General features: G+C 38.9%; 1 protein-coding gene across 3 annotated transcripts in view; it reads left to right on the forward strand.

Annotated features, from left to right (window-relative positions):
• LOC126190949 (peptidyl-alpha-hydroxyglycine alpha-amidating lyase 1) overlaps positions 1-24,052 on the forward strand; it is a 91,125-nt gene extending 67,073 nt beyond the window's left edge. For 2 of the 3 annotated variants that reach the window (XM_049931594.1, XM_049931596.1), the window contains exons 7-9: positions 3,408-3,617; positions 23,327-23,422; positions 23,519-24,052. In XM_049931594.1, the coding sequence (XP_049787551.1) occupies positions 3,408-3,617; positions 23,327-23,422; positions 23,519-23,724 (512 nt within the window). In that variant the 3' untranslated portion in view covers positions 23,725-24,052. The remainder of the gene's footprint in view (positions 1-3,407; positions 3,618-23,326; positions 23,423-23,518) is intronic. The other variant, XM_049931595.1, reaches the window with a different exon arrangement.

Raw genomic sequence — 24,052 nt, forward strand, 5'->3', positions numbered from 1 at the left:
TCTCTGGAAGTATTTGTATGGAGTGTTGCCATAAATGGAAGTAAAACATGGATGATAAACAGTTTAGACAAGAAGAGAATAGAACCTTTTGAAATGTGGTGCTAAAGAAGAATGGTATCACCAGTTTAGTTTTAGAGGGAAGAGTGTGTGTGGTGGGGTGGGGGAATTATATGTAAGTTGCAGTAGTTATTCGGAGATGAAGACGCTTGTACAGGATAGAGCCAGCCATTGTTGCAAAGTATTGCACTTACAATCCAATGGTTCTGCAGCTCTTCCTTCTTGTGTAATCCAAATGCAATGAGAACCACAGTTCACACATACGCCATTACCATTAATGTCTATATTCCTAATTCAGTTCTGTAGCATATCGTCTCTATTCAGTGTCGACAATTTCTTGTGTCCCAAAAATTACTCTCTTCTCACGCAGCAGATGTTAACTTCTTACTAATAAATTATGTTAACTGATTCTTTTATTGTTTCTTGGTAGAACAATTTAATAAGAAGTGAAAAGCACAATATTGTATATGTTTTACAGGATCAATTTATTTATTTAACTGGTTTTAAGCTGACAAGACCATAATTAGACTTTAACTGTCTAAAAGACTGATGACAGCCTTGTAAGCTGAAAACCAATTAACTAAATAAATTGTTACTGCACTATCACCTTCCTCATTGGCTGCCCATTCAACACTGAACTGCTTCTTCTACATCTGTCCAAGTATGTGCGATCTAATATGGAATTTCCTGCCTGTTAGTGCAAAACTTTTTCTTCTGGAATCATCTTAAAGGACAATGACATAGAACTCACCAGAATAAGTGGTTGTGATCAGTTTTTGGTAAATTTATTGAGAAGTGTATCCTTACAGTTGTGATAACAAGTGATGAGTCTCATTTTTCGCTTATTCAACGATGTAAACAAACAAAATAGCTTAAAGTGTTTGTAAAATAATCAGTGGGGAACCTATCAGATATCCATAAATAGTAAGAGAGTGTCTGTGTGTTTTAGAAAGCCATATTTGGCATAACTAGACTCTACTTTTCTGAGGCAGCAAATGCAATGTGACGATCAGATCCTACAGTCTTAGATGGTGTAAGAAGATCCCTGAAAGTTGCAGTTGGCTGGGCATGGCATCTTCAAGCACCTAGCTCAACCAGTCGCATAACATGATTAGGATGCTGTTGTCCCATCTGTAACCATTTACATTTTGTTGAAAGCTGGCAACAGTGCTGCCACTTGGCAAGGATCTTGTTGCACAGCATCAAACCCCCCCCCACCCAAATAGCATTACCTTACAGTGTTGTGAGAATTTTTTTGTGCTCACCATAGGATTCGGTTTGTACAGGAGAGTGCTACTCGCCATGGCTCTTTTAAGAGTACATTTTCCAGGACGCCTTATTTGATTGTGTGGGGATGTGAAATGCTTCCCCTCCCCTCTATCACCACATGGAAATTTCTTATGGGATACATGAAAACTTATGTTTTCATTGAAAAACCGTGGTCTCTTAAAGTTTTATCAGAAACTGTAACTTGAGAAATGGAAGCCATTCACCTGCTGTGTATGACAGGTGCATTTTCCACGTGCCTGCAGCAATTGCTGAACTAGAAAGATCACCACTTGGATGACATATTTTTTTCGAACCTGTACTAAACTGTCTTTGCCTGATATTAATGTTTCTTAAACAACATTATTTATATAATCTTTGGAGAAATAAAAACAAGAAGTTGTTCAGAAATACAGTAGCACTCAAAAGTATTTTGACAACATAAAATTCTTTATTATTTCTCTTAAAATAAAACGCTGTCAGACAGTGTCTTGAGTATAGTGAAGAGCAGTACAACTGCAATAATTTGAAGCTGTCAGGTTGCGACTAGTTTGTTTGCATTTTGCGATGCCTGACGAATACGAGTTTCAGCGAGCTCAAAAGTATTTTGACACGCAGTTTGCTCCGTGAATTCACGGACATTACTTGCTTCTTAGTTCTGATTTCTACTGATATTTACTGACAGTGATTATTTCAATATGCTGAAACATAAGGAATGTTCCAGTGACTTTAAAAACATTGTGATAAATACATTAAAGCAAGGACTGAAACAAACTGAAGTTGCTCATAATTTTAAAGTGTCTCATCAGCTCGTTAGTACATGGAAAAAATTGTATAATAAATGAAAGACAGTTGAAAATAAGCCTTGCAGTGGGTGTCCAAAAAAAGTCTCCTAAAGTCGACCATATTATATGAAAGTTATCAACAAGTTGGCTGTAATGAAACAAAGAAATTGAAAGAAAAATATAACATCGGCATTTGGGTTTCCACTGTCAAACAATGCTTGATACTCTTTGGAGTACATGGACGAAGACTGACGAAAAAGCCTTTAATATCTATAAAAAACAGGAAGTCCGACTTGCGTTCGCAAAATGACATAGATCACAGTCAAGTTCAGACTGGTCTAAAATTCTGTGGAGTAGCAATAGCAAATTTAATTTAACATCATCTGATGGTATCAAGTATGTTTGATGTCCTGTAAATAAAAGATATGGCTTTTGGTACCAAATTCCCACGGTCAAATATGGAGGTGGCAGTGGGATGGTTTGGGGACGTTTTTCACACTCTGAAGTTGCACCATTAGTTCAAACTGAAAGTAATATGGATTGGTTCATTTACAAAAAGGTAATGAAGACTCAAATGTTACCATACGCTAAACGCCACATTCCAGCTGGATGGTATTTTCAAAAAGTTAATCGTTCCAATCACAAGTGAAAGTACATTAGCAATTTTTTTAAACATAAAAAAATCAAGGTTTTGAAGTGGCTAAGTCAAAGTCCGGATTTGAATCCTATAGAACATCTGTGGGAGGAGTTGGATTGTAGAATAAGAATAAAAACTTATTCGAACAAAGATGCTTTTTTTGTAGCTCTCAAAAATGAGTGGGAAAAAATTCCGATGGATTGATTCCAAAAGTTGATCGACTCAATGCCAGTGCGGTGTGAGGCTGTGATAAAAGCCAAGGGATATGAGGCTGTGATAAACGCCAAGGGATAGCCCACTCAATATTGATTTTCTTATTACCATAGATGATAATTATGTGTTAAAAAATTTTTTTTCGACAGTGTCAAAATCCTTTTGCTCCACCATAATACTCATTAAAAAAATTACACTCTATTATGCTGCGAACAAGGGCTACTTGGTCAGTATTCCGTAGAACACTGAATATCCATTAATGAAATAAATTACTGATTTTCATGTTTCATATTTGTTTTTAATTAATCTAGTTAATATGTTTGTCAAAATACTTTTGAGTTATGATGTGAAAGCTCACTGCTGTAAAAAGTATTAAATACTCTAATAATAATTACTGACCATTTCAAAGCAATTTTGAGCTTATGAATTCATCTCTCTTTTTGTTTTAGGAGGACAGCTTTATGTCGTCAATGGACCAAACATGCAACGGAACAATCCAATTGGAGGGTTTCAAATAAGCCTAACAGTACCTAAACCTATTACAAAATTTACAGGGTCTCTCTCTTTAAAGAACCCTCATGACATTGCAGTAACTGCAGATGGACATGAAGTATACATCGTCGAGCTAAATCCATTTAAAATATGGAAATTTTATGATGGTATGCAGGAATAATGTATCTAATTCTGTACTTATGGAAGCTATCAGCAAACAAAGTAGATATAAAACTTCCTGGCAGATCAACCAGCCATCAACTCGAACCTAAGACCTTTGCTTTTTGCAGACAAGTGCTCACTGACTGACTTATCCAAACATCAATCATGCCCCACCCACACAGCTTTACTTCCACCATTACCTCATTTCTACCTTCCAAACTTTAGCTGTCAGTGAGCATATGCCTGCAAAAGGCAAAGGTCTCATGTTTGAGTCCTGTTCCAGAACACAATTTTGATCTGCCAGCAAGTTTCAAATTAGCATGCACTCCACTGCAGAGTGAAAATTGATTCTAGAAAGTGATATAAATAAAGCACAGAAGTATGTTTATTGGTCTTTTGCAAAAGTGGTTACTAACAGTACTTCAAAAAGGATGGAAACAGCTTACCAGTGGCTTATTATGTAAATGGTTAGATAAAACATCTACTCACCAAGCGGCATCAGAACACACACATAAAAGAAGATTATGATTACGCAAGCTTTTGGAGCCAGTGACTTCTTCTTCAGGCAGAAGGGGAAGGAAAAGGACTGGAGAGGTCTAGGAAATGGGGTAGACCTCAGAAAAGTCACCCAGAACCGCAGGGCTGGGGAGACTTACCGGACAGGATGAGAAGGAAAGACTGATTGTTGGGGACTGCACTGGATAAGATTTGAAAACCTGAGAGCTTAAAGGTGGAAGACAGGGTACTATCTAAGGCAGGGATTACTGCTTAAACGTTGTGTACAAGTTAATAAGAGTGAAAAGCTAAGTGCATTGCATGTAATAAAGTGGGAGGGGGACAGCAAAAAATAGCCAGTAAGAAAATGAAAGATGTAGAAAACTAAAACAAAGTCGAGAAAGGAATAGTTACAGTGAAGAAATGCCAAGACAGAAGAAATTAACATAAATTAAGGCCAGGTGGGTGGTGAGAACCAAGGATACATTGTAGCACTAGTACCCACTTGCAGAGTTCTGAGAAACTAGTGTCTTGGGGAGAATCCAGATGACTGAGGTCACGATTGTCAAGTTGTCAAGCATACTCTGCAACAGGATATTGTGTGTTGCCAGTATACAACCTCTGCCTATTCCCTTTCATCCTGATTGATAACTGGGTGGTAGAAAGGCTGACAGTGTTTACATAATAATAGCTGGTATATGACGTGTAATTTCACAGGTGGTTCTCACTTTTGATAGTATATGTTTTGCCAGGTACATGGCTGGTATAGGTGGTGGTAGGAGGGTGCTTGCTGAGTAGATTTCTCATCTATCCAATTACATTATGCTGCCAAAACTTACTAGATTTAGAGAGAAATAACAGGGATCGGGCCGGATTCAGCTTCAAACATTTAGAAATTAATTCATGACGTAAAATGGAAAGAAGAACTGTCAGAAACAGAGATGGTACAAATGTACAGATTGAGAACATAAAGAAAGGCTTAAAAACCCTGCACCTAGAGAGACAAGGGGTAGAAAAATATTTAGAAGTAACAGTGAAGAAAAAAGAGCTGAGTCTTTTCCAAAACACTAATAAGGAATTTCTGTTAACTAGTAGACAGAAATTGAATCTAAAATGTAAAGAAATCACTGAGTGAAAATAGAAATGAAAGATGTGGAAAGTGTTCGAAAATACTAAAAATAACATAGTTATTGGCAGACAGAAAATTTTAGTGCAAAAGGGGAAGAAAGAAAGCTGTAGAAGTCAATGCACAGACTAAAAGGAAATAGACTAGCTTATATTAAGATCCATGGGTGAAAAGAATTAAGTGAATATTGATGAGCCAGGTCCCATCTCCAAAGTTTTAGAAGTACCGTTGCAAACAGAGGACATGAAAATGAATTGATTGGTGAAGCAAGTGCCCAGTTTTCTCCTGTTATGACCATTACTTTGTCAGCAGTAGGATATTGGCTGCTGCTAGTGTGGATAGTATGTCTGTAGCCATTCGTTTTGACTAAAATTTGAAGTAGTCATGCCAATATAAAGTAGCAGACAAGACCTATTCCTTTGAGACATCATCATTGTGCTTCAAAGAGTGGCCCTTTCATTGATTGTGTATGTTTTGCCAGCTGTAGCACTGGAGTACATGGTACTGGCAAGGTAAGTAATAAACCCTTGGTGAGACAGAAGCCTTAATGACAGCAATGGTATGATGCCTCTTTGTATTGATGATAGTATTAAGAATGCTTCCAGCATGCATATTTCAGCCCCAATCACATAGGCAAGAACTGTCTTTCTCCAACATGTGCTTGACTCTTGTCATTCACTTAGTCTTACAAGGACAGGTCCCAAAGAATGGGTTCAATGTTTTGAAATCATGAGTACAGTGGTGTAGGTTGGGGTCCAAGATTGTAACACCCTGTAGCCATTCACCCCCATGGACCCTCTTTCGTGAGTAATCAACAGAAAAGAATTTAAGAATTCTGCTAATCCATTACACCTTTATAAAGAGTAGTTATATCAGATGGTGCCATAGTGTAGTGGTTAAGTTATCTGGCAGATATGCTGAAGTTAGTGGGTTGAATCCCGTCAGGTGCCTCATAAAGACAACTGTAATCATTATTTTTCTTCATTTAATCTATCATAGTATTTTGATGTTTGAAAATACTGATCTGTCAGTTGAAAAACAAAAGAGGTAATAATCTATTTATATTGACTGTGCAGTGCTGTCAAAAATTTACTTTTCATTACAAGATGTAAACACTATTGGATGGTAATTGTTACAGAAACATTTAAAACATAAATTCTTCACACACCATGGCCAAGATGATGCAGATGAATATTTAAACAAAAGAGGGTTTCATAAATAAATTGAAATTCAAGCAAAATGAGTAATAAAAATAATGACTGGAATAACGTGCATTGAAATATAGAATGATTAAAAGGAAAAAAATTTAGTCGAAGTAAATACACCAGGATGAATGGCTGCAGGGTGTGGTACCTGGGACTCTAATTTACACCACTGTGTAATCCCATCCCCGGGGACCTCCCCTCTCTTACAGGATTTTTCTTTGCCCTGTTTTATATTTATGTTGTATGTATGACTCCTTTCCAAATTATCTTTGTTTGGTTTCTGATACACAGCCCTCACCTCTGCCATACTATTTCCTCAGCTTTTATTTGTCATTGATTCCTTTTAGCTCTTGAGATTTATTTTCAGTTAGCTCCTAGCAGTTCGTTATTAGTTCTGTGCAATATGCATTATTACGTCAGAATCATTTCCTGCACCTTGAAGTGTCTTTCCCTTCCCTCTAGTGCAATTTCAAATTCACCTGCTGAAGACTGTTTCATGTTATTATTACATAATAATTCAGCCAAAAATATAAAAGGTAAAAACACAAGATGTCAGAGCTTACAGAGGAGTAACACAGGGTGACCATCATCTGGTCAATTGTAAAATTGTGTTTCCATATGTTAATATAAAAAGTAAAGAAGAAATTGTTGAGGAGGAATAGTTTAAAACTGAAATGAAAACTCCCTAAGAATAATGCACATAGCCTAGAGAATAAAAGTATGGTGTATTTATTCAAAAAGAGGTGAGATGAAAAGTTAACTGAAACAGAATTTGACAAAACACACATAAAATTAAATATATTGTTAATGCTCTACATGAGGCAGCCAAAGAAGCCCTGGGTGATGAAATTAAGTATGAAAAAACAATCTTTATACTATTTTGATACAGAAGTAGTCAAAGAGGTACAAATAAAAAAAGAAAAATATTTAAAATGGCTAAATACACAAAGAGTACAGCACAAGATAGAATTAAGAGCGCAACAAGCAAAAATTAGGAAAATGGTGACAGAAGAAAAAAATAAGAATTGGGGAAATACCTATAATAAAGTGGATAATCTAATGGAAAATTCTAAAGAAACTCAAAAAATTAACTACATTATTCTCCAAATACGACTTCAAAAAAGGAAGTGCTACTTGAATTGGAGGAGTACCAACTGAACTGGTGAAATATGGTGCAGATAAATTACATGAACTTTTGAGAAGCCTCTTTGAAAAATGCTTAAATAGAAAATCCATTCCAGAAGACTGGAAAGTAGGATTTATATCAATAATCTACAAGAAAGGAAGAAAAGATGAGTTTGAGAACTACAGAGGAATAACTGTACCTAATGAATTTAGCAGACTATATGGAAGGATTATCAAACATTTTTTGCAAACAGAATTTAAGGAAATGGAGGCAGAAGCACAAGATAAAGAAGACATAGAGTACATTACAAGGAAATTAATAGAGGAGTATAAAAAAGGGTGACTTCATGTCAACTGGAATAAAACAAAATATATTGTAATAGATGACTTGATTTGACTTTGGGAAAGAAGGAATTGGAACTATTAAACACATTGAAGATTACAAATATCTGGGAGTCAATATCTCACAAAGTGGAAAAACAAGACAAGGAAATTAATTCAAGAATAGTTGCTAGGAAGTTTAATATTGGAACATTAAATGGTATTTAATGGAATGAACAGATTGGGGGGGGGGGGGGGGGGTTGCAAAAAAAGAAAAAGAAAAGGAGAGAGAGAAAGAAAAGTCTTAAATGCAATTATCAAAAGCATTATTATGATTACGAGAAGGAAAGTTGCTACTCACCATATAGTGGAGATACTGAGTCGCAGATAGGCACAACAAAAAAAAAAGACTCTCACAATTATAGTTTTCAGCCACTAAGGCTTTAGTCAACAATAGGCGCGTGCGCGCCCACACACACACACACACACACACACACACACACACACAATACATGCACACGACTGCAGCCTCAGGCAGTACACCAGTACATGATGGGAGTAGCACCTAGGTGGGGGTGAGGAGGAGGCTGGGGCAGGGAGGGGGAGGGATAGTATGGTGAGGGTGGCAGACATTGAAGTGCTGCAGGTGAGATGGAGGGCAGGGGAAATTTTGGGAAAGGGAGGGGGGAAGTAGTGGAAAAGGAGATAAATAAAAAGACTTGGTATGTTGGTGGAATGACGGCTGTGTAGTGCTGGAATGGGAACAGGGAAGGGGCTTGTTAATCCCTGTCCTCACCCATCCATCTTTTGAAGACAGAAATGAAGTCATCAGGAAGAGAATGGATGTTACAAATTCAATTGCAGATTTTATAGAAGAACAACAACTGTTATGTTAAGAGAATTATGGAATTGGAGCCATCAGGGTGAAAGACCTGGTGTGGTGAGAGAGACTGCCAACCACATGGATTCAAGAAATTCAGACTTTTACGGGAAGAAGATATATTGAAGAAAATTTATAGACAGATAGACAAAAATCAAATTTGATGTGTAATATTGGGGAACTGAAAAATGTAAAATGTTATATTGTGAAACCGGATTATTATTATTATTATTATTATTATTACTTGTGCACCTGTTGGCTTAAAACAAATTATAAATTTTTATAACATAATATAGTTTTGTAAGAGATACCAATCCATTCAGAATTCCTTTTTTATGTCTTATTTTGCAATCAACTGATTATACTACTAGAAGAGTTTTATACTAATTGAAGATTTTTCTTCCTATGCAGCACTTCTAAATAGGAAATTGTAATAAACAATAGGAAGGTATACCAGGGTGTTTCAGCATCTTAGAAAATGTAGGTTATACAGACATAGAAGACAGGAGTAATGATTCAACAAAAGTTAAATTTAACACACAGCAAAATATGTCACAGATATGAAGAAAGCAAAAAAAGGAAAAATCTCAAATCAAAGGAGGTATTACAAGGGATTTGGGAGTGTTTCAAGCAAATAACAGTTACACACAAGAGAAACAATGAAAAGTGTAGACACAGTGTTTCACTAGTTATGATACCGGACAGCACTATAACTATCAACAGAGAGAAAACTGTACTACCATTCAAAGATGTTTTGTGTAATTTAAGAGATAAATTGGGAACCTACACAGATAACAAGATACCAGATGAAGTGTACAAATCCATTTCTCAATAGACAAATTATTTATAGAATGTTTGCAAAAGAAGACAGTCCATTTTCCTTCACCATAAAAGGGACTGACAAGACAAAAAATTTATAGATCCATCAGCTTCCTTTTTGTAACGTAAATGACATTCAGTAAAATTATCACCATCAACACAGGGAAATTTGTTTTTCTCCAAATAAATGAACAAATTAGCTTCAGAAGTGGACATGACACAGTGGACTGTTTGGAAATCGTGAATGAAATTATGGAGCAATGAATAGAATTATCACTTTGTCTGGAATTGGGAGGAACACTTAAGAAACAAGAACCTCTATGTTAATATACTAAAGTACAATTAAGCTAAAGCAACAGTTTCCATTACACTCTATGAGGAGAGTGAGGAATTCTGAACGGAAAGGAGGGGTCGTCCGGCAAGAAGATTCTGCATCACAAAAGCCATTCTCAGCACCCCTGAACAGAGTTTTAAATTGGTGAAACAAATAAGGAATACATTTTAATGGAATATTTAGGAACCGCATCTGTTTTGCTAATGGCAGTTTACTGTTTTGCCTCTAGAGCAGTTAAACGTCTGTGAATGGAAGAACACAGTAGTGTTTCTTTAAAAGTAGTACTAAAAATCACTTACAGGAAGACTAAAATAATGTTCAGTGAACATATAAAAAGAGTACAGATTAACAGTGAAGTCATAGACCCAAAAGAAGACAACATTTCGATAGACAGAATATGAAATGAATGGAAGAGTAAAAACTGCATGGAGTGCTTGTTGTAAACTCAAAGGGTTTTCGAAACCAGACTTCTGATATGTCTAAAAAGGAAGGTCAACAGTTGGTGTACAATACAGGTTTTGATGTATGACTGAGAGACATGGAACTTTTAATATGAAAACTGTTCAAAACGTGTCAGCTGCTCATTGAGTGATGGAGAGATGCCTGTTGGAAATTACTAGAAGAGACAGGAAAACAAATGAATTCAGAAACAGGTTGTAATGAAAGATATAATTTATGAATGCAATGAAAATGAAATTGATGAGGCACGTAGCCAAGCAAATGAATATAAACAGACCAAAGGGTTTCTCTTCTGGGTTCAGAGAGAGATAACACTAACACAATAACTTCATGGAAGGTGTGTAGCAGTCACTGTAAAACACACAGGAGTGACACAGATGTGTCTAGCTGGGGACTGTAATTCATAGAGAAGTGTAGAGGTGGCCTTAGTACAGCAGAGGATGAGAAAAGACTGCTGATGATAATTGACAGACAAAGACTGAAATGCAATTTAAATACTATTTTGTTCCTCTTTTTTTTTCCTTTTTTAATATTGTGATTGTATGTATTTTGTTTTATGTAAACATAGGTTTTCTTTTTGTGAAAATGAATCACTGCTAATACAAGAATGAAGTCACATTTTCAATTCTTTTGTCAGAACAAAACATTCAGGAATGTGTTGAAAATCTGACATATTCTGTTTTTGCAATTTTGAAATACCTCCCCAGTTTTATTATACAGGGTGTCTACGACCCGGGACAACCGGGAGATCCGGGAAAAACCCGGGATTTTATTCATCCGGGAGAAAACCGGGAAAAACCCGGGATATTTTTAGAATTCCGGGAATTTTTCATTGTTTTAGTTTTCAGTTAAATTTTTGTAATTTTGACTAGCAAGAACCGACACACTAACAAAGGATATTACTGTATCCCGCTACTGCAGAATAATACTTCAACAATAAAACATAAACGAGAGAAAAAAACGAAAATAACTTAAATTGCAAAGGAAATGCGCCATATACAATGACGACACAAGTGCTCATGCAAGCGTCTGCTGATTGAAAATGTGTCAAAGGCTTTAGGAAGACTATGCAGTGCTTCATAACAACAAATTGCCTCCAATGAGCGTGAAGTCGCAACTGTTTACATTCGATTTGTTTTCGCAGTTAACGCGCGGGCGCATGCGCAGTAGAGTCACGTTTGAGTAGTAGATTCTCCCGCTTCTGTCACTGGAATGTGGCTGTTGGCTGTGCAAGCAGTCGCAGCCAGCAGCTAGATACTTCCGGGAAAAGGGGGCGCCTATTTCATATTCTTGAGGGGGAAAAAACTTGTTTCACAAAGCACCTAGCATCCAGCGCACATTTGCCTATCAATTAGTCATATGATATTGAAACGCTTCTCTGTTGGTATTTGAACACATTTTAAGTTGATTTCTGAATGAATCATAAGCTGACTTTTGAATGCATGCATAGTGTATGTGATGTCTCTGTCAGGAGAATCCTCGTCGCATCTAGAAATAAACTTTCCACAGACAAAAGGGGACGGGGCTATACGAGCTGAGTGGAGTAAAGCCGAATGGATGAATGGCACTCGCTGTCTGATTATGTGGCTGATTGGGTGTGGGAATGATCAGCGTTGTTATAATTACTAGCGAAATCCATAGATTCATACTATCAGAATGGAAATAAACGACTGACAGGAATAACAGGTGAGAAAGATTATGTGTTATCTTCTCGGTGTGTCCAAGAAAATGAAGTTTTGACAGAAAATGTTTGGCCAGATCACTACACTAGTAAGGACCAGTAGTACAGTCCCCGGCTACCAGCCGCTTAAGTTCTATTATGGAAGTAACGCGGAAAACGTGTTGTACGAACACGTAACAACGCCTAACCGGAGAATAATTGTGGGAGAATTAAACCAGTGATTCTGGCAGGGTTAGTGAAGTTAATCGTCGAATAAATTTTGACAGTGGCAGCAATAGCTACAGAATTGGTGATGACAGGATTGTTTGTTAGAACGAGGACGGAGAAGAAACGAGGACATCACACAAATTATGGAAGAATAAGACGATTCCAAATTTATATAAAAATTTCGTAATACTAGTTTTCGATGTCATGCTAGAGAAGCTGGTGCATATAAATGAAACGTGAAACTATTTCCTAACATAAAGCTTTTTGCTTGTAGTAGGGCTAATAGGCATTTGATATTGATACTTATTGGATTATATTCTGTCGTGTTATAAAAATGACCATTTGTGCCAAAACAGTCTCGTTTATTTGGTGTGTTATCAAATTGCTGCCGTATTAGAAAGGCCTATTTTGTTTTATCTAGCAGACAGTGACATAATAGACGTAATCAGATCGAGAAACCACACCAGTCTTGGGTATTATTTGTATTAACAGCTTTTTCAGTATTAGATAATTGCATTTCGATTTTCCATGTAGCAAAACGTTTGACAAACTTTGATGAGGTAAAAGATTCTTTCACAGAAAGGAAAACACGCCATGTAAAGCTGTAGCAAGGTTAGAGAGAAAAAAATGCTAGGAGCTAAGGTTTGAAGAAATGTGTAATTTCTTGCTTATCTCTTGTCAGTACTGGTTTTATATATCCTATATTTAATTTTATGACACACAAAACAGCAAGTTATTAACTAATGGGCAATGAAGAGTTCAGATTTTCCAAAGAGTTCTTGTTCTCTCGATTACAAATAATCCCATCCGCTATTAATTGCGAGATTTTTTTTAAAGAGAGGCAGGCTGCCAAACCGGCCGACTGGGAGCAGGAGAGGCACCACAGGACATTTCAATTTCCACTCTCCTGAATATACAGGTTTATTACAAATGATTGAAGCGATTTCATAACTTCACTGTAGCTCCATTTATTGACATATGGTCACGACACACTACAGATACGTAGAAAAACTCATAAAGTTTTGTTCGGCTGAAGCCGCACTTCAGGTTTCTGCCGCCAGAGCGCTCGAGAGCGCAGTGAGACAAAATGGCGACAGGAGCCGAGAAAGCGTATGTCGTGCTTGAAATGCACTCACATCAGTCAGTCATTACAGTGCAACGACACTTCAGGACGAAGTTCAACAAAGATCCACCAACTGCTAACTCCATTCGGCGATGGTATGCGCAGTTTAAAGCTTCTGGATGCCTCTGTAAGGGGAAATCAACGGGTCGGCCTGCAGTGAGCAAAGAAACGGTTGAACGCGTGCGGGCAAGTTTCACGCATAGCCCGCGGAAGTCGACGAATAAAGCAAGCAGGGAGCTAAACGTACCACAGCCGACGGTTTGGAAAATCTTAAGGAAAAGGCTAAAGCAGAACATCTACATCTACATCTACATCCATACTCCGCAAGCCACCTGACGGTGTGTGGCGGAGGGTACCTTCAGTACCTCTATCGGTTCTCCCTTCTATTCCATTCTCGTATTGTTCGTGGAAAGAAGGATTGTCGGTATGCCTCTGTGTGGGCTCTAATCTCTCTGATTTTATCCTCATGGTCTCTTCGCGAGATATACGTAGGAGGGAGCAATATACTGCTTGACTTCGGTGAAGGTATGTTCTCGAAACTTTGACAAAAGCCCGTACCGAGCTACTGAGCGTCTCTCCTGCAGAGTCTTCCACTGGAGTTTATCTATCATCTCCGTAACGCTTTCGCAATTACTAAATGATCCTGTAACGAAGCGCGCTGCTCTCCGTTGGATCTTCTCTATGTCTTGTATCAACCCTATCTGGTACGGATCCCACACTGCTGAGCAGTATTCAAGCAGTGGGCGAACAAGCGTACTGTAACCTACTTCCTTTGTTTTCGGATTGCATTTCCTTAGGATTCTTCCAATGAATCTCAGTCTGGCATCTGCTTTACCGACAATCAACATCATATGATCATTCCATTTTAAATCACTCCTAATGCGTACTCCCAGATAATTTATGGTATTAACTGCTTCCAGTTGCTGACCTGCTATTTTGTAGCTAAATGATAAAGGATCTATCTTTCTGTGTATTCGCAGCACATTACACTTGTCTACATTGAGATTCAATTGCCATTCCCTGCACCATGCGTCAATTCGCTGCAGATCCTCCTGCATTTCAGTACAGTTTTCCATTGTTACAACCTCTCGATACACCACAGCATCATCTGCAAAAAGCCTCAGTGAACTTCCGATGTCATCCACCAGGTCATTTATGTATATTGTGAATAGCAACGGTCCTATGACACTCCCCTGCGGCACACCTGAAATTACTCTTACTTCGGAAGACTTCTCTCCATTGAGAATAACATGCTGCGTCCTGTTATCTAGGAACTCCTCAATCCAATCACACAATTGGTCTGATAGTCCATATGCTCTTACTTTGTTCATTAAACGACTGTGGGGAACTGTATCGAAAGCCTTGCGGAAGTCAAGAAACACGGCATCTACCTGTGAACCCGTGTCTATGGCCCTCTGAGTCTCGTGGACGAATAGCGCGAGCTGGGTTTCACATGACCGTCTTTTTCGAAACCCATGCTGATTCCTACAGAGTAGATTTCTAGTCTCCAGAAAAGTCATTATACTCGAACACAATACGTGTTCCAAAATTCTACAACTGATCGACGTTAGAGATATAGGTCTATAGTTCTGCACATCTGTTCGACGTCCCTTCTTGAAAACGGGGATGACCTGTGCCCTTTTCCAATCCTTTGGAACGCTACGTTCTTCTAGAGACCTACGGTACACCGCTGCAAGAAGGGGGGCAAGTTCCTTCGCGTACTCTGTGTAAAATTGAACTTGTATCCCATCAGGTCCAGAGGCCTTTCCTCTTTTGAGCGATTTTAATTGTTTCTCTATCCCTCTGTCGTCTATTTCGATATCTACCATTTTGTCATCTGTGCGACAATCTAGAGAAGGAACTACAGTGCAATCTTCCTCTGTGAAACAACTTTGGAAAAAGACATTTAGTATTTCGGCCTTTAGTCTGTCATCCTCTGTTTCAGTACCATTTTGGTCACAGAGTGTCTGGACATTTTGTTTTGATCCACCTACCGCTTTGACATAAGACCAAAATTTCTTAGGATTTTCTGCCAAGTCAGTACATAGAACTTTACTTTCGAATTCATTGAACGCCTCTCGCATAGCTCTCTTCACACTACATTTCGCTTCGCGTAATTTTTGTTTGTCTGCAAGGCTTTGGCTATGTTTATGTTTGCTGTGAAGTTCCCTTTGCTTCCGCAGCAGTTTTCTAACTCGGTTGTTGTACCACGGTGGCTCTTTTCCATCTCTTACGATCTTGCTTGGCACATAATCATCTAACGCATATTGTACGATGGTTTTGAACTTTGTCCACTGATCCTCAACACTATCAGTACTTGAGACAAAACTTTTGTGTTGAGCCAACAGGTACTCTGAAATCTGCTTTTTGTCACTTTTTCTAAACAGAAAAATCTTCCTACCCTTTTTAATATTCCTATTTACGGCTGAACTCATCGATGCCGTAACCGCTTTATGATCGCTGATTCCCTGTTCTGCGTTAACTTTTTCAAATAGTTCGGGTCTGTTTGTCACCAGAAGGTCTAATATGTTATCGCCACGAGTCGGTTCTCTGTTTAACTGCTCAAGGTAGTTTTCAGATAAAGCACTTAAAAAAATTTCACTGGATTCTTTGTCCCTGCCACCCGTTATGAACGTCTGAGTCTCCCAGTCTATATCCGGCAAATTAAAATCTCCACCCAGAACTATAACATGGTGGGGAAATCTACTCGAAATATTTTCCAAATTATCCTTCAGGTGCTCAGCCACAACAGCTGCTGAGCCAGGGGGCCTATAGAGACATCCAATTACCATGTCTGAGCCTGCTTTAACCGCGACCTTCACCCAAATCATTTCACATTTCGGATCTCCGTCAATTTCCTTCGATACTATTGCACTTCTTATCGCTATAAACACGCCTCCCCCTTCACTGTTCAGCCTGTCTCTGCGGTATACATTCCAATCTGAGTTTAGGATTTCGTTACTGTTTACGTCTGGTTTCAGCCAACTTTCTGTCCCTAGTACTATATGGGCGTTGTGATCGTTTATTAATGAGAGCAGTTCTGGGACCTTTCTATAGACGCTCCTGCAGTTTACTATTAGCACATTAATATTGTTATTCCCTGTTGCATTTTCCCTACTCCTATCTTGCCGCGTCTCAGGAGGCGTCTTGTCGGGCCAAGGGAGGGGATTCTCTAACCTAAAAAACCCCCACGTGCACTCCACACGTACTCCGCTACCCTTGTAGCCGCTTCCGGCGTGTAGTGCACGCCTGACCTATTCAGGGGGACCCTACATTTCTCCACCCGATAGCGGAGGTCGAGAAATTTGCACCCCAGATCTCCGCAGAATCGTTGAGCCTCTGGTTTAAGCCTTCCACTCGGCTCCAAACCAGAGGACCGCGATCGGTTCTGGGAACGATACTACAAATAGTTAGCTCTGATTCCACCCCGCGAGCGAGACTTTCCGCCTTCACCAATTCCGCCAACCGCCTGTACGAACTGAGGATGACCTCTGAACCCAGACGGCAGGAGTCATTGGTGCCGACATGAGCAACAATTTGCAGTCAGATGCACCCAGTGCTCTCTATCGCCGCCGGTAGGGCCTCCTCCACATCTCGGATGAGACCCCCCGGCAAGCAGAGTGAACACTGGCCTTCTTCCCCGACCTTCCCGCTATTTCCCTAAGGGGCTCCATCACCCGCCTAATGTTGGAGCTCCCAATAACTAATAAACCCCTCCCCCCGTGTGCCTGCTTGGACCTTGCTGAAGGAGCAGCCACATGTCCACTCACAGGCAGAGCGGGCGATGCCACACGGCCAGCCTCCACATTGACCCTCCGCCTCGTGCGCCGCGAACGCCGCTGAACCCGCCACTCCCCTTGGGGAGAGGGTGGCTCAACCGCGCCCGGTACCCGCGAAGATGTCCCGACAGCAGGGACAGTGGGTGAAGCCTTACCGTTTACAATTGCTACAAGCCCTGACACCCAATGACAAAGTCAAACGCTTTGAATTTTCGGCGTGGTTGCAACAGCTCATGGAAGAGGAAGCGTTCAGTGCGAAACTTGTTTTCAGTGATGAAGCAACATTTTTTCTTAATGGTGAAGTGAACAGACACAATGTGCGAATCTGGGCGATAGAGAATCCTCACGCATTCGTGCAGCAAATTCGCAATTCACCAAAAGTTAACGTGTTTTGTGCAATCTCACGGTTTAAAGTTTACGGCCCCTTTTTCTTCTGCGAAAAAAACCTTACAGGACAAGTGTATCTGGACATGCTGGAAAATTGGCTCATGCCACAACTGGAGACCGACAGCGCCGACTTCATCTTTCAACAGGATGGTGCTCCACCGCACTTCCATCATGATGTTCGTCATTTCTTAGACAGGAGATTGGAAAACCGATGGATCGGTCGTCGTGGAGATCATGATCAGCAATTCATGTCATGGCCTCCATGCTCTCCCGACTTAACCCCATGCGATTTCTTTCTGTGGGTCTATGTGAAAGATTTAGTGTTTAAACCTCCTCTACCAAGAAACGTGCCAGAACTGCGAGCTCGCATCAACGATGCTTTCGAACTCATTGATGGGGACATGCTGCGCCAAGTGTGGGAGGAACTTGATTATCGGCTTGATGTCTGCCGCATCACTAAAGGGGCACATATCGAACATTTGTGAATGCCTAAAAAAACTTTTTGAGTTTTTTGTATGTGTGTGCAAAGCATTGTGAAAATATCTCAAATAATAATGTTATTGTAGAGCTGTGAAATCGCTTCAATCATTTGTAATAACCCTGTAGTTTGGACGTGCAGTAGAAAAATGCTTTATGAAGAGGCATGGAACTGCACTTGGGCATACCTAAGACCAAATAATATCTCTTACATTTCCTCGAATACATACATTTTATGTTTCAGACTTTTCAGAAAGATGTGCGCTACAAGTTGAACATATTTTGAAAATTCGATTTTTTTTAGTATTGACCCGGTTCGCAAATGTAGATCCGGGGCTGATGCGCAGAGTCGTGATGACTGGGTGTTGTGTGATGTACCTAGATTAGTTAGGTTTAAGTAGTTCTAAGTTCTAGGGGACTGATGACCATAGATGTTAAGTCCCATAGTGCTCAGAGCCATTTGAACCATTTAGTGCACAGAGCAATCTGAGTTATAGTGGGTAGTCTCCACGTGACCCGTGTTTACGTTCAGTGATTTTGCTGTTTCCCCTTCATTTACTCTCACGTCAAATGAAAACAAAACAGATAATAGTGGCCGGGAGCTATCAAGTGAATTAAAACACATTCACATAATTACTAAAGGCTGAAATATGTCATTAGTTTCATATTTTATTTTATTTCCACCTTTCTGACAGTCAAGCATTAATCGCCTTGCGGAACAATGAAGTTATTTTTGTCTTTTTGCTAAAGAAATTTGACTTTTGCTAATCTTTTCCGCAGAGGCAGTCAATGTATCTGAAACGAAATGTTTAATTCCACAGTACTGGGTAGTTTCAACTGTTCGCTGCATTTTAAGTGCACGTTTTCATTTTCTAGCACATATGGCATTATGCCATAATAAAGAACCAAACATGATATAATACAGTACTGGTGCTCCAAGAAAATTTACATCCTGAAAACCACACTTAAGAGCTTAATATCAGGTCGGGGTCTACGGTACTTCATTGGGAATCTGGACATACGAGTGTGCCTTTAAGTATGCACTTTAAATGTGCACATTTTAATATGGTTCACGAAATTCCGACGCTCTTGCAGTATCATCTTTCATTGATGATCTTTTACACGTACGTACATACGGGCTACCTACGTCATGGCCGGCCGCGGTGGTCTAGCGGTTCTAGGCGCGCAGTCCGGAACCGCGCGACTGCTACGGTCGCAGGTTCGAATCCTGCCTCGGGCTTGGATGTGTGTGATGTCCTTAGGTTAGTTAGGTTTAAGTAGTTCTAAGTTCTAGGGGACTGATGACCACAGTAGTTAAGTCCCATAGTGCTCAGAGCCATTTGAACCATTTTGAACCTACGTCATGATATCTACCCAAGCGCGGTGTCGACTGTTACCTGAGCTCTCTGGCAACTGCTGAAACGAAACTATTTGTAACAGGTCGCGGGAAAATATTACGATTGGTGGTTTGAAAAGCGTTACTTTCAAAGTAAATATCCTTTTACGTAAGTTGAACTACGTACAAGAATGGACCGTGAATTTATTAAATCACAAAGCGTTTGACTCTCATTTAAAAATTAGGTGTCTGGTGACGAGCCATTTAGAAGCAATTCGAACCCTCGAACCCTGAAGATCAGACATTTATGTCATTACTAAAAATTTTACAGGCACATTTGTATGATATCTCTTAAAGTGTAACATGTGCAAAAAAGATCAACAGTATATGCGGAAGCTTAGCTTCTCTTGCAGCTTGAGACCAATATTTTATGTGAAAGCTTTGCTTTTCTTGTAACAACACTATGTATATTAATTTAAACTATTAACTTTCCCTGTTTGCCGCGCTACTTAACACTGATGTTGCTATTGGCTGACTAAATCACGTGTCCTATGCTTTGAATATCCTCTGTCATCGGCTGGCAAGATCACGTGACATGAGTTACGAACGGCTTACAAATGCGCATTGAAATCTCGGTTTCAATGGCTCGGAAAGTAACATGCGGTGTTTGGGGGATTTTCTAATGTATGTTTTCGTAATACGAAAATACGCAGCGTACATGTTGCTGCACATCAAAGATATTTCCAAAACGTGTCTTTTTCTCTGAGTTTCGTTTTCTAAAGTGCCGGGAAATTGTACGCCCGTGTACAAAACCATAACCTTTCAAAGGAGTGATAGGGGAAAATATACTGTCATCCGGGAGAAAGTGTGTTTTTATCCGGGAATTTTTTTTCCTTGTCCACGTAGACACCCTGTTATACTTATGCATTCATTCATGAAATATTATCGTGTGAAAGAAGAAGATAATCAGCATCAATATGAGCAGAATCTAGGAGGAAATTACTCCTTCTCAACAACCGAATTTGTATAAACTACTATTACCAGATTAAGTTTAAACTAAATATGGAAAGAAACATTATGACACGACATCCTAGTCCAACCATATGCCACTTCTATTCCCAATCCTTTGTACCAATATCCCTGTGGAACATCAAATTGCAAGCCCTGCCTCATTGACCCCCCCTCACATACACAAAATCCAGTGCTTGTGCATCACATTCCTAACCCACACACTGCTGAGCCCTCAGCCACAATTCCCCAGCCATTCTTCTCACTTCTTTTCTCCCTCACCCCAGAATTCCTGCTGAACTGCAGTCATGACTCAATGCCTCTTTTTGATTGTCTCATTTACCTGTAAGTTTAAAATGTCAGTTGGGATACTGAATCACAGAAAATACCACAAATAAGAATGTCAGACACTTACAATACCTTCTGTACTGGATTAAAAATTATTTTACCTGAACACAAAAAACTTCAGATTTTCACAGCCATTAATCTACTGCAGACTACCCATAACTTTCTTCCTCTCTTTAGTAATTTTATAGAGGATATTAATGCATTAACCTTACTACATACTTACGAGAAAAGCAGTAATGCTGTATCGCTCAATCTGATCCTTATATTAGTTTATGAATAAGATGTTGGAAAAACCAGAATGAATGTCTGAATAGCAGGTGGAAATTGGAAACTACCTACCTTAATGTGAGGCAGGAACATTTGATTCACAATTGAGCTTGGATTTAGGAAAATCCTGTTGGGCAGATTGTGGAAAATAGGAAGTAGTCAGAGAGATGTGACAAGAATTCAAGAAAAGTTACGGATCTAAAACTTAAAGATCAAATCGGACAAAATTTGCACAGGAACTAGAAAAGTGTAAAGAGAGCTACTATACACTGATAAATGCCGCTAGGGAAGGAAGATGGCAAAATCATCAAACATGGAATGACAGAGAGATACATCAGACAATATTTTGAAAAATTAAATAATTCTGAATATTCAAGTACCAAACCACAAGAGATGACAAAGAAAAAAATATTCAGTGTGGAGTTCCTTCTAACATAGGCAGTGTAGAAAATGCCCTGCAGTGCCAACATGATCAAAGCAGCTGAAGTGCAAGGATTGTTTTAGGATTCATGTGCCCATTTGCAACAAAGAAAAACCGCCTAAGATTTGACTAAATATGTCATTGGCGCTTTACTTGAGAAACAAACCCCAGAACTTACAGGGGCATTACTCTTCTGTTCCATGGACTAAAAATAATGATATGAAGTTTAAGAACCATTATTGGACCACAGATAGAACAAAAGCACTAAGTTTTAGAAGAAGCAGAGCAACAACATATGTCTTATATTTTGTATAAGGATGATTGAGGGCAAACACCAGAAAAAAAGAAAAGATTCCTTCATTTTCTTAGGTATTGAGGTGACTGGTGCCAGTGTAAGGGCACATACATTAAAAGACAAGGGACCAAGAGAATGGCCAAGGAAGAGATGTATCAGTCAGATTAGAAGCGATCTATTAGGGAGCAGTTTGAAATTGCAGTAGATTACATGCGCGCGCGCGCGCGCACACACACACACACACACACACACACACACATATATATGTGCACAATAGTTCACCGTTTGTTGGAAACTGGGTAATACTGAGAAGCTTACCACTGGAATGTCATGTGATTCACATATTAATATGCTTCTAAGAAGTTGGGGATCAAATATGCAAGTTAGACAGGGTACATGCTACTCAGTTATAGAGTGCTGAGCAAGTGCTACAAGGTGAAGTTCATCCTTCAGTTCTCATGGGCCTAGCACTCGCAAGGAGACTGTTACCTACCAGTTACATATGTCCTCCTAGATTTGTCAGTTTGATTGTTCGCTAATATCTTCCGGATACTAGTCACCTATAACTAGCTAATAATCTTATTAAGACATGCTTGTATCCTCTTCCCGAAGATTTTGTAAATTAGTTGGAAAAAGGGCTCATTTATTTCCTCAAACAGCATAAATCATTCATAACCAGACTTGCATCATTTCCACCATATATTGTCAAATCAACCATTAAGTCAAATACCCCTTGGCAAGCCACCATAACACTTCCCATCAGAAGCTGCATGGAACAACATGTCCACCACTCGTGCCCACAAGGGGTGCAACTACTCCACTTATTCTTGGCTCTTCATAAACAGAAGCCTATCAGCAGTGTTTTGCTTCACTCTAGTGTAACTAACTTAAAATAATAGTTTTTCTCTCTATATTCACATGAATATCCTCAATTTCTTGAAGAGCCTAACAGTGTACCATGGCATTTCCTAATGAAATGTCATGTTACACTACAAATTTTAATGTGCCACTGAGCAATTTTGTCACCACAATCTTTTCTGCTAACCAAAAATTCTCTTATTTTCTGCTGTGTTTGGAATTAATTATAAATGAACATACCACCATACATCCAGCATTAGTAAGTCAGTGATAGTGCACATCCTCTTCAACTTACACAATAAAATAACCAACCAACTTGGCAGGTGTGTGTGTGTTCCATAGATTCATACAGGAATGATCTCATCCTGGATGTGTAAAAATGAACAGTTTATGTGAATAAGGTCTGTTAGCATAAATAGGAAGTGACAAATGAGAACATAATTGATGCTGGAAGTACAATCATGTTTGCTCAAAATGGTTAACACATAGCAAGAAAGGAGCAACTTCCTTTGACAAAGAATTCGAGTTTTATTACTAGTAATAGAAATAATGAATATTTACTGCAAACAGTGTTTCTCATTGAGTACGATGACAGATCCTCATTTTGTACAGTCTATGACTGAACAGTTAACTTACATCGTTACTGAAATGAGTTTTGCTTTCCAGGATACTTTCTATCATAATATTTTTCATCTATAATTTGCATTTAGTAATTCTCACTTATTTATAGCTCTCCTGTATTTTCTTTTTTTTTTTAATGCAGGTAATAAGACAGTGGCAGCACATACAATAGGGAAAACTGTGGTCAACAGTGAAGAGCATAATTCCTCAAATAAGCAACACAGTGAAGTATCTAACCGTAAGTGCAAAACATATAACTGGTTAACATCCTGATTTATTTATCTCTACTGTGAAAAATTTTGCATATTAAATAAAAATGCTGCACTTGTTTCAGCAGCACAACTGAGAAATTCCATAACAGAAACATCTGGTACAATTGACAAACATTTGGGATCAGTAGCAATGGCTGTCAGCATAGTGCTTGCAGTGGCTGTTGTTGTTAGTATTGTTATAATAGCAGCAATAACACGTATGAGGAAACGAGGTGGGTCAAGAGATTTTGATTCTTTAGGACATGAATATAGTAAGCTTGTAAATTAAGAGAAGCATGGTAGATTGTGCAGCAGTATTTTACTTTGTTGCTTGTCTGTTATGAAATGTATGTAAGGAATAGTTCTGTAACTTGTAAATAGTAGCCGTACTCCATTATGTGCATGTAGTTTTGAATATGTCCGAGAGAATGAACAGTTTAGCGAAAGTGACTCATATAATGTAAAAAGTAAAGTGAATTGCTTTAGTTGTAGCATTGTTTTAATGTTTTTATTTGCATAACTAAAATAGCAAATTATTTTTGTCTTTAATAAATCTGAACCTGTACTTTGACCAGTGATGTAAATGTTTTGATAATAAATTCTTTCATGTACTGAAA

This window comes from Schistocerca cancellata, chromosome 6 (assembly GCF_023864275.1).
Source record: "Schistocerca cancellata isolate TAMUIC-IGC-003103 chromosome 6, iqSchCanc2.1, whole genome shotgun sequence".
Classification (NCBI taxonomy): domain Eukaryota; kingdom Metazoa; phylum Arthropoda; class Insecta; order Orthoptera; family Acrididae; genus Schistocerca; species Schistocerca cancellata.